Below are 12,622 nucleotides of genomic sequence, written 5' to 3' on the forward strand. Positions count from 1 at the left end.
AAGCTGAATTATACATATATCTATACAATGGTAATAATTATATCTTGAATTTTTTTAGTATATATCTGTTCCAAGAATTGTGCTAGGGGCTTTACAAATATCTAAGGCCCTGGCAACAAGGAAGGCATTATTATCCCACTTCCAAAGGAAGAAACTAGACTCTAGAAAGTTAAGTAACATATTCAGGTCACATAAACAGTAAGGCATAGAGGCAGGACCCAAACACTGGTCCGTCTGCCTCCAAAGTCTGTGCTTATTAGATTATGCTGTGCTGTTCCATGTTTATCTTTTTCAGTTTTCACCTGCACTCCTTTTTACTTCTAGGAATGCTGGTTGAAAGGGAAAGGAAACAACAGGAAGAGCATCAGCATGGGGGCTAGGTACACAAAAGGTATGTAAGGAGGAAGAAGAAAATACACACACCACTTCCCATACTATAGGCTTTGCTTTAGGAGGAAATAGATACTACAGCTGCTGCATTTAATAAATTCATTTACTGTATGTTCCTCACTGCTGCTATAAAGAGAGACACTAAGAAGAGCGAGGCAGGACTTGGGCTGCTGCCTCGAAGGACCTGAGTGCAGCACCATTGACGGCTCAGCTCCTCTGACTGTGGGAGGGGCTGACCTGGATGCCCATGGCCATCACTGACTGCCCACGTAGGGGCAACCTGGATCTCTCTCACCCCAGCACATGAGGGCCTCAGCCCAGAAGCCTGCTCACATCTCCTGATTCCCCAGTCTTTTCCTTTGTCTCTTATCCCTTATTCTGATGACCACAATCCAAGCAAATAGCAGAAGGATGGGACTCATCTGGATTATATTAGCTGCTTGTATTATGCTATTTACATTTATGAAATATGGTATCGCGAGATCACATTGAGTAAAATTTTCCTTAAAAATAGTTTTATTCTCTAATCCACTTTTTATTGGTTAGAAGCAAAACAAAATGGATCATATATTTAAAAGCAGAGGGAAGAAAACAGATATACCATTCTAGAAATGTCTAGCAAGAAATACCCCAAGAATATTTATCCAAGTGGTTACCCTGGGGTAACTGAAGGGAAACGTGAAAGCAATTTTCTTGGCTATCATCACTTTAATATGAAATGTAAACTCCAAATACAACCACAGGCACATTCCTTTAATTTGGCAAAAATATCAAAAGTTGTGTTTCAGAAGCATGGACAAAGCTCTCACCTGGCATGACCATGGTCTGCGGAGCCGCTGCGTCAGTACTTAGGCAGAGACGTCCCCCTTTGGCTAATCGATCACAGAGCAGGGTGATGTGTTTCTTTAATCGACTCGTGTCTTTGGGCATGCTCAGTTGGCTGCTGAGGTTCAAAGCCTGCTCCTTTGAATTCTTCGACAGGCAGGTCTTCAAGAGGTGGGAAATAGCAGCATCCACCGTTTCTTCCCAGCCCTGGACACAAAAACCAGTTTTGAATTTATGCAAAGATGACAAATGAGCAAAGCAGGCGCTTTATTATTAACCAGGTTATAAGATTATGAGTGTTTATGTCCCAGTGTCGGGGACTTGTTAAGAGCTTGGTGTCTGGCATATTCCAGACCAGTCTGGTTTTGCATTCTATCTTAGTCAGCTGTTTGACCTTGAGCAAATTACTTAACTTCTCTTCGCCTCATCCTCATCTACAAATAAGGATACTAATAATCTGCACCTCCAAAGGTTGAGGTGATTAAATGAGATGGTACACGAGAAGCCTTCAGCCCTGTGCCAGACATGATAATCATCATCATCTCAGCTGTGGGTGTGTTTAATTATCCAAAGGGTGAAGCCTCCAGGATTATAGTTCATTTTGCTGCTAAACGAGAACCAGCCAAGACAGGGAGAAACTGGGGGAAACTGAAATGGAGGGAAAACCTGGGAGTCTCTTTCAGCTCTTGGTCCCACAGCCTTGGGGTTGCAGGGAGAAATCAGAGAAGTTTTGTCAAGAGGGATTTGGAACTGTATACCACAAGGAACTATGTTCAATACCTTGTAACAGCCTATAATGAAAAAGAATATGAAAAGGAATATATATATATGTATAACTGAATCACTATGCTGTACAGCAGAAATTAACACAACATTGTAAACTGACTATACTTCAATTAAAAAAAAATTTTTTAAGAGGGGTTTGGGGAGACTCAAGCCTATCCAGTCCCACTTCACTGCCCAGGTGACAAAAAAATAACACAAAGTGAGGACGTGGGCAGTCTACCCCCTTTTGCAGGGAATAGTGTGGCTGTGCTGCACGTAAGACCGTGAGGAGCCCAGTATCACCTCAGCACCGTGAAGGCTGCAATGCTAGAAATATCGATGGTGGGCAGGGACATAGACATGCAGGGCATGGGCACCAGCAGAACTGGCACAAGAAAGCACCATTCTCAGATGGGTTCAGACAACAGAATGAGGAGCGGGAGGGGTCGGCTTATGCTCTCCCATTGGACATCCCAAGAGGATGCCAGAGATAATTTGGTATGATTTTTCAGGGAGTCTGGAGGTCCTAAGCAGCAAGATAAAAAAGCATGAATGAAATCTAGGTATTACTGCCAATGTGATTCCATTTGTACCCAGAGTCTGGTAAGACCTAGGGCACCACGGGCCTAGCAATCAAAGTAAAATTATAAAAAAAGGAAGACACTGAACGATTATCCTGCTAAATACTGCAAATAGTCCAAGCCCCTTAGATGAAGGGTGAGAAATCTGAGACTCAGAGAGGAGACCCTGGGTGACTTTACTGTTGGTACCACTCCATCAACCTTATCAGATGAGCCACCTTCAAATATGCAAATCAGATTACATCATTCGTAACTTCAACTTCTGAATCCAAATACTCAGTTTAGCATATGAAGCACTTTCAGCTCCAGCTCCTGCTCCATTTTATTCTCTTCCTGTCCAACCACACCCACGCACATTCTCACCCTGGCCTCTGCACTTGCTCGGCCCTTCTGCTGCAATCCCCTTTCTCCACTCTACTGAGCCAACTCCTATTTACAACTTAGCTCGGCACTGCCATCCAAGGATCGCATTTGGGCCCTCTCCGGGACTCTTGAGATCTCAGGCACCCAGTTCATCGCAGCACTCCTCACCCTGTGGCCGCTGTCTACATATCTAGTTTTCTCCTTATAGTGCCTGGAGATCTCCATGTTCCTAGCACTGTGCTTGGTCAAGAAGTGTGTCTGCTGGACAGAGAAACAGTGAGATGGTGAACTGGGATTTTAGTGTTGGGAGGACTTTAGAGATCTCTAGTCCAGTCTCGTGGGATATTCCCTGGAATACAACAGCAACCATTTGCCCAGGCATGGCTGTCTTCAAGATCCAAAATTACTGCTTTTTTGAGGCAGTTCACACCTTTCAGGGATATGTGTAACCAGCAAAAAGCTATTCCTAAACTGAGCCAAAATCTGCCCCATTGGCTCTTATTCTACCCTCCAGAGCCATGCAGAATAAATCTAACCTCTGTTCTACATGACAGCCCTTTATATCTGTGAAGACAGCAATTCTGTACCCTCTCCTCCAGAATAAACATCCCCAGTTCCTCCAGCTCTTCCCTATATAAACATGGTTTCAAGTTTTCTCTCCATCCTGACCACTTGTCTTTGAATGAGCTCCAACTTTAAACACTTAAACATTTATACAGCTAACCAGAGAACCCCAAACTGACCCCAAGACATCAGGCTGGGGATGGGAGTGCAGGGTAGGACAGAGCCGTCCCTCCCGTTTACTGAGAATTGTCCTTGCCAGCCTGGCCTCTGGTCGCCTCTGCTCTCTTGGCAGCTGCGCCACACTTTTGATTCACAACGAGCAAGCAGATGATTAAGCCCCAGGCCTTTTCCACATTCACCACACATCTTCCTTTTAGGCTTAAGCTGTTGGTTCTTTAGACTAAAGTGCAGGCTCTCTCTCTATATATATACCCACTAAAGCACTTCCCACTGATTGCGAAAACCAGGAATTTTTGTTCTATTGACCCAGTACAGATGCCACTAGGCAAATCAGGAAACAAATCAATTATTTTTAAATGATCTTGAAAATCCTTTCAGGCAATGTCAAAGGCTATAAAAACAGCTTCCTACCTCAAACCACTAAAGAAAGAAACCACTACTTACTACAAAGACATCTCTATACAACTTTCAAATTTTAAACTAGACAAGTATTTAAAATTGAATTTATATTTCAATAATAATGGGAAGAAGTAAATTAAGACCAAATAGTAACCCAGATGTCATTGGAGAGAACATATTTTCAAGTTGTTTTTGGAGCCATTGATGACAACCTCTAGACTATAAGAAGGAAAGTTCCTCTATATATAATTTGGCATTTGTGTGCTCTGTGGTTATTTCAGCATTGAAGCAGTTCCTACTATTTTATAGACTATTCATCTAAGAAAACTACTGTTTTCATAAGTAGGTTACAGTAGCATATTAGATAATTTAAGTAGATACGGCATTTAGTTAATATGGAAGTACTACAGAATTTCCTTTCCTACTGCCAAGTTGCAGATCAAGTCAAAAACCATGTCATATTTTGGTATTTGGCATGAGTGGTTCTTTAATATAATGAAGCACGATGCCAATACTTCAAAAACATCGCTACTGAAATACAAGGTTATTATTTGGAGGACCTAAATTGCTACATAAACTCAAATATGATAATAAAAAGGAATGCTTATGACACAAAAGAAGAGTCTTTGAAATACGAGTTTTGTTAAATAAAAATGCAACATGACCAAACATGGAGCATACTTAACTGATTGAATGTGAAACAAAACTATGTGGAAATCTAGAATATCAAATGTGAGTAGTATCTTAAAGATAAGCTTTTTAAACCACCTTTTTGGTGTTTGAATCCACTACCTTTATTTACAGCCCTTAAATTGGTAAGTCTAATATCCAGTTTTAATGTCTGAACACACAGCCACACACCCACCATGCAGATACCTGACCTTTATCTTTTAAAGCTGAACATCAACTGTACTAATAATTTTGCCTCTTCAAGTCCCAGTTAACCCACCTATGGCTTTTAGAAAACAACAGTGGTGTGAAGTCAAATAAATAAATAAATGTGTGAATAAATCAATCAATAAATTTAAATGTACACATTACTCTGTCTTCTTCACAGCCCTTGTCATTATTTGAAATAAATTTATTTACTGTTTTTTTGTGCTTACTTCATCTAGTCTAGTATTAATAATTGGGGTTTTCCTTTGTTCCCACGGTCTAGGCTCTACTCCATGTGGTAGCTTGACTTTTGCCTTAGTCCTTCTACCTGAGACCCTATGTTGGGAGCCTGCTTAAAGGGTCACTCCTCAATGGGCTGGACTGCTTTGCTCCTGCCAAATCCCCCCAACCCAACCAACGAACTAGACCAATGGCTGTAGCCCTGCTGCTTACTGCCTGACTTCAATGCCAAGTTGCCTGCTGCATGAACCCCCCCAACATGGCTTCTCTCCTCTGATCTCAAGTTTCACCTGCTGTGTGGAGGCTCCTGCATGCTATGCTAGTCCCAGATGCCTCTCTGTACCAGTGTGATGCCCTATTTCATGAGGCAGCTTTTGAAATTCAAGGCCTTGGCCTCTCTGCTAACCTGTTCCTCTTCCTGACTAAAGTCAAACTGAGCTATGCTTTTTGCTGTCCAGAGACCTGACAGCCATGGCTGAGTTTCTAATGTCTCTGCTCTACCTGTCCTGCTAGTCTCCACTAGTCACTGTGCCTAAACACCAGTCAGTATAAGCAAGTGATTTTTCCAGAAACAGTAAGAAGCAGAGTGTTTGACCAAGTTTATAAAGTTAATTCCCTAGGGTATCACCTAAAGTAACCAAAGAAAAACATAAAATAAAAGAGTACTCTCGTGCCATCTGCAAATTAAAATAACCAACTTAAAGATAGCTGCCCCTTGGCTTCTGGGTTTTGACTTAACCTCATTTACCTCAACTGCCCCTTCACTGTAAGACCTTAGATAAACCACTTAATCTCTGTAGGGTACATATGAGGACTCCATAAACCAGGAATAACACTATTTGCCATGCCAATCTTACATGAATGGTAAGGCACCAAAATCTTAAGCAGAAGATACTATGGAATAAGCATATATATTCAATCTTACTTTTTCTTTCAAATCAAAAAATACAAATACACCATTGAAATACAATGTGCAAAGTAACATCTTTAAACTTCTATTCAAACGAATTATAAAATTCTGCAAACTTATGTTTATAATAGAAACACTACTACATCCTTAACTATAGTGGTATAGGGGAAAACTACAAAATGCCATGGTAGCATTTGTTACCAAATGTGCACACAGTTAACTCTAAGGTAGAGAAGATAGGTAAAAAGGAGATCTGTCTAAATGAACAAATGGAGATCATGGTGCCATAGCCCAGGTTTCAACTGAGGAGAGAAGACTCCCAAAAAAATGGCCTGTCTTACATTATACATTTGAAGGTAAAATAACCTTTACATCATATTCATTTATCAGAAAAAAAATTGTATCAAAGAGAAATAAATTTCCTTTTGAATAGATGTAAAGGATTCACAATTAAAAGTCTTTGGTAAATGAAAAAGAATATGAAAAAGAATACATGTATATATACATATACATAACTGAATCACTATGCTGTATATCAGAAACTAATACAACATTGTAAGTCAACTACACTTCAATTTTAAAAAATAGGGGAAAAAAGTCTTTGGTATTTATGATTGATCTACAGAGCCTTACGTTACTATTACTTTGTATTATATTTTATCATAATATAATAAGCCAAAAAAAATCACATGAAGGATCAATGTAAACCTAGGAAAAAATAAAACTTAGTACTTAGTTGTGAATAACAATTTTTCAGGATTTATCTAGGTTCAGATTATTTCCAAAGAAAAGATTTTATTCAGTGAATCTTCCTGTCACACAAAGGAGCGCTTGAAATGTGGGAGCCCAGATGCCACAAGCAACTTTTTATTTTTCCATCTCACCTGATGCTTTTGTTGTTTGTCCCGTTCTGCCCTGAATCTTTGTGACACCTTGACACTTCCACCCCGCCAAATCCCATACCCTCGGCCACTATGCTACAGGGCACTTTTTCTTCCCGACTTCATTATGTGTGTCTTTCAACCTATTGTCATTAGGTCATCTTAGGCTCCTTTTATAAAACTGGGCTTTAGAAAATATCATATGAAGTTTTTCCTTGGAAAACTTATGGTCACAATTAACATATTCATGGAAGCAAAATTTAAATTAGCTTCTCTATCCAAGTGAATAATCTGCATATAATTAAATGAGATTTTATTGTATAATCAAAAAGCACTATGATTTGTGCCAGTTTGGATGGGTCAAACTTTTAGAAGAGTCCACCCAAGTTTTTAGCACTTGCGTAGACTATGTAACTGACATCTAGGAACAGCCTTGGGAAACCACATCCCCTGAAAACATACCAATGGTCAGACTTGACTCTAATGAGTCTGAGTTATAGGTGTTCATTTCAGGGACTCATTACTGAGAATACTTGGAGAGGCCACTTCTACTACAGAATCATAAGACACATAGGGCCACAGACTCCCAAAATACCCATGTATCTGACAGAGTCTGGCGAAAACTTTACTGAAGCTGGGACAAGAGAAGAACCATGTTAATAAACTGAAAGCATCAACTTCTCCCTGACAACTCTGTGTTCCTAAAAACTTCAAAGAATAAGAAATAACCAAACTCAAGAAAAAATGTCCCAGAATACAAGAAATCAGTGATTTAAGTGCAAAGCACTTTTCTTTAGAATACTTTTCTGGTTTTCTCTCCTCCCTTTAAATAATTTGGATTTTTCAGGACCACCTAGAAGCTTCACTATTTTAAGATGTGCCTACCTACTTCTTTCTTGGTCAGGACCACCAATGGATCTGAAATAGCTACAGGAAGGTCCACATATTTTATTTCTATTTCTAACTTCTTTCAAATAGGATTCAAGTCTGAAGAGAAAGTTTCAAGAATATATCTGAAGTGACTGTACATCATTCAATGTTCACGTCATTTTTCACAGCAATCAAGCTAAGATAACAGTAACACAGCAGCACAAATCTCAAGGTTAAACAGTAGTTATTTATGAACTGTTATGTTTATCCCTCGATTGATCCTAATTTCAAATGTCTTTGTTCATTTACTAAAGCACTAGTTTGACTCCATACAGTCATTTATTCAGAGTCCACTGATGCAAGACATTATACTAAACACTAAACACTGTAAGGCTAAAAAAAAGGTGAATCAGATATGGATCCCACCCTCAAGTAGCTTATACTCAAGTGATAATATAAGATTTTATACAAAAATATGATGCAGAAAATGAAATGTGTTCAGACAGTGGTACAAGTAAAGTACTTTATGAATGATTTTGTTGCAGTCTCTTGACTGAATAACATCAAGAATTATCTGTCAAATATTAAAAATTATTCAAGACAGAATAGATCTTTGCACTTGTCTACATAATAAGGTACCATCAGTTTGTGTAAAAATCAGTTATATAGATTGAGTTCATATTAGTGCCATGTGAAACAAACAAGTCGATTAAAATTTGTCAGTATTTTCTACTATAGAATCCAGCACAGGTACACATAATAGAAAATATAAACTACACTCATCCTTGTTAAAGTAGTCATACTGGCGAAGAGTAGAACTTCAATATGATCACTTGGTCAAAAATTCCCCCATTGAGTCAAGTTGTTCATTTTTGTGAGGCTCCTTAGTTTGGGTTCAAATCTTGCCTCTACTGTTTTCTAGCTATATGACCTTGGGCATATTTCCTCATTTGTAAATTGGAATTAATAGTCCTGAGACAAAGATGTGGGTGCAAGTAGTTTATCTGACAGCTGATCCAAGAGGTATGAGTGGGAAGTGAGTAAGTGAGAGGGGGGAGGGGGAACGACAATAAACTGCTATGCTGTGAGCAGTTACCACTGCGGGCAACTGGTGCAATCCCACTGGACTCCTCTAGGAGATGGTGTCTAACGTACCTTGCACTTTCCCAACCGGAGGGATGAGGGAGCTGGGATATTAATCTACCCACCCCTGTCGGTCATTGACTGAACACAGTGGCTGCACAGCCTCTGTCAAACAGGGAGAATCCTCAGACAGAAAAACTACAAGTATCTAGCAGGAAGCTTTCAGGAACTGCGTGAGATGAAGAGATACAGGTGGAATACAAATAGCATCTGTTACAACCCCCTACTTCAAAAGGACATAGTGAGGATTAAATGGGGTAATATATGTAGAGTCTTTGGTCAATGCACAGTACATAATAATGCTCAATAAAAGTTAGTTTTCTCACATTCCTTTGAATTTGAGGAGGCAGGCCTACCTCTTGTGTGCGTATATGAGTGTGTATGTGTATGTGTTTGTGTGTATATAATTTCTCTCCTTTTTTCCTCTACAAAACAGGGATACCCTCTAATTAGTGAGGTGAAGGATTTGGTTCTGAGATTCCTAAAAATTATATAGAGATGTTTATGACTTTGAATTTAGACCTACTAGATTAGAAAACAACTAACCACTGCAACTGACCACTGCCATTAAACCAAGGAAATTAGACTTTATTTCATAGGAAACTGGAAAGTTTCACCATTCTAAATGCAGAAATTGAAGCATATTCCCATTAACAACATCAGTGATTTCATCCGTTGTAGTGAGAGAGAAGATCTGTGTTCCTATGGTCCTCATAAATGACATATCAGTGAAATAGAAACTTAAATTTCATAACCATGTTATACAATCTGCCAGATTAAAAGTGAGAGCAATAGAAACTCAACCTTCAATACTTCTCACAGTTTACCTGTGGCCTTCTCTTCAAAGAGCAGTAATTCATAAGATTTTTCCTATTTATATGAAACTGTTTCTCATCAAGGATGCTTGCTCCAAGAAGGAATATCAAGGCCTTACCTTTTTCTATAATTTCCTGTCCCCAATTCAAACCACTCACAAATTCCCTGTTAATAAAAATGACTGTAATTAGATTCCTTTACTCTGTGCTTACAATTATGTTCCATTAATTCTAGACTTTTTTCTCCCACATTTTAACATCTCTGAAATAGACTGTCAAACTCAGTGGCATCTGACAACTGCTGGCTTCCAGGCTCCAGCGCTCCAGTCCTGCTATTGCTGTCAGTGCCTGTGTATGCACAGTCTTTGTCTTAGCTGTTCATATTATGTCAGTTCAACCAACAGATGTGCAATGGCCATGTTCTCCTGTCAAATTGACTATCATTTAAAATATCTTTTTAAATTACACTATGATTCATCACTGAACAAAAAAGTATACAGAAAGTCATGGGAATAGAACAGTTGGAAGTATAAATCTGAAATTAATGAAGCAAATATTCATGACAGAAGAATGGCAGCAATTCCATATGTTCTTGCAAAGCAAAAGCTAAGTGCTTTCCAGGATGTAAAACAAGAAGATACAGATAGGAGAAATGTGTTATGTTTTGTTACTCAGACACATGCACACAGATTACTATCCTATGCCAAACAATATAACTGAAGTAGGAGAAATTGCCAAATCCCTGGGATAAATGTGGTTTGATTAATTAATGTGTCACACAGGACTATTGTTAGAGTAGTAAACATCAATTTGTCTAAAATTTCTTGCTAACTATGGACAGAAGCTGCTTAACTTGCAGCAACATATGATTCAACTAAAGGAAAAAAAAGCCAAGCTTTGAGCTGAGGCAAAATAGGAAAACTTTTAGAATGGATATTAGGGGCTCAGAAAAAAAATCATGAAAGCAACAGTGGTACACACTTAAGGCTACATCAGAATGCCCTACACGGCACATGGGACAATGCTGTCTGCAAAAACACAGACAGCAATGACCTGTAGTTGAAAGGTGACTTATGAGAATCAAACTTTGAATGTGAAGAAGTTTCAGGAATATCTTAATCAATTTATGTTGCTTAAATCTTTCCTCTTACTCAGGCTTCACAGTATATGTGATTAAATTTATATCTAAGTCCAAAAGAGCTCTTTCAATAATTATTTAAAACTTTAAATGATAAAAAACACTATGTCATAGTTTAACTGGTACTTTTTTTTTCTTCTAAGTGGTCCATAAGATAATATTGTCACTTACAATGGATGACATCTTATTGTTAAATACATTAGTAACAAAAGCTACCAATTTTTGGAGACTGTATATGCCCAGCACCGCATTTGGCACTTCTGTACATTACCTCAATTAGTCCTTATATGAATCTTCAGACATATATAAAGGGTGTCCTCATAACACCTGCACATCTTTGACAAGTAGTTTCCAAATGAGGTCACACGTGTAATATTTTTTTTAAATATGATTTAGTGCTTCTAAGGTAGCATTAATAGTAGCAACAGTAGTAGTAATAGTGGTGGTGGTGGTGGTGGTGGTGGTGGTAGTAGTATTCTGGTCTTTTAGTTGACACAGATAACTAAACATCAAAACCCTGAATCTGAAAATGGTGGTGAAGACATTCAAGGGAGGCTCAGTATATGGTCTAGTTCAATGAGACCAAACAAGCAATATAATTTTCTTATTTTGTGTAAGAAATAGAATTGTATTATTGAAAAAGAAAAACCTAATTATATATATTTTTTTATTCAATGTTTATTGTGTTTAAGTAAATCATGTACAAATCTAATGAAGGCCAGATTATGCAGTAAAAAAATACACATTAGGTGATTATACCTCAAATGTAAAAAGAAATTCTATGTATAACAGCTCCTCAGATGCTGACATGGCCCTTCTCCCAACCTAACTGTGTGAAAGGCAGTGAGCCTCTGGTTCTGAGAACCTCTGAACTGGCAGATTCCTCACTCTGCACAAACTGTTTTCCATCAAACTCCAGGCATGCCTTCATGAGAAAGGCATTGGAGAGCCAAGTTCACTCATGTTCTTCTTCTGTATCATCTGTTTATTGGTTCAGTAGAAATATAAAGCAAAAGTAAGGTAAAATCAAATTTGGATGGCCGTTGCCACCTTTCTTCTAAGCAGAACCAGTCCTTGGGGTCTGATCTCATTCATCAATGTACAGATAAGGAAACCAGTGCTCAGAGGGTTCCATAATCTGCCTAACAACGCCCAGCTATTTAAGTATTTTCTCTAAAAGGGATGTGAACTCCAGTCTGACATAATATTCTTTTCAATTGATATACTGCAATTTGTACTATCCAACTAATACTAATAGTATTTAGGTTGCTTTCAGGATTTTGTAATTATAAATATCAACATTATGGTACCAAATGGATTTTAGTTTAATACTTTCAGTGCATTAACTTAGATTACTGGTGCCCAAGTGTTGGATTAGTTTTATGACCCACATTTTCCTAGAAGACTCTCTGGAAAGAATAGATGGGTGTGTCTATTTCACTACATGTCTGTCAGTATTATTTATTACCAAATTTGACTAAATCAATATAAGTGAAGTGTACCTAATAGTTGTTTACACTTGCATATATTCATTACTGGTAAGATTGAAAATTTTTATGTTAACTGATTTGAATTACAGGATATGTAAATGAATATATGTGTAAATATTTATGTGTAGTAGTCCAGCTATCAATCTACCTATATCTTTTACCATCTGTACGGGAAAGATCAAGTTTTCTTTT

General features: G+C 38.3%; 1 protein-coding gene across 7 annotated transcripts in view; it reads right to left on the reverse strand.

Moving 5' to 3' along the window:
* BBS9 (Bardet-Biedl syndrome 9) overlaps positions 1-12,622 on the reverse strand; it is a 380,232-nt gene that overhangs the window by 60,589 nt on the left and 307,021 nt on the right. For all 7 annotated transcript variants that reach the window (XM_072964696.1, XM_072964692.1, XM_072964694.1 and 4 more), the window contains one exon: positions 1,200-1,422. In XM_072964696.1, the coding sequence (XP_072820797.1) occupies positions 1,200-1,422 (223 nt within the window). The remainder of the gene's footprint in view (positions 1-1,199; positions 1,423-12,622) is intronic.

Source organism: Vicugna pacos, chromosome 7 (genome assembly GCF_048564905.1).
Source record: "Vicugna pacos chromosome 7, VicPac4, whole genome shotgun sequence".
NCBI classification, from domain to species: Eukaryota; Metazoa; Chordata; class Mammalia; order Artiodactyla; family Camelidae; genus Vicugna; species Vicugna pacos.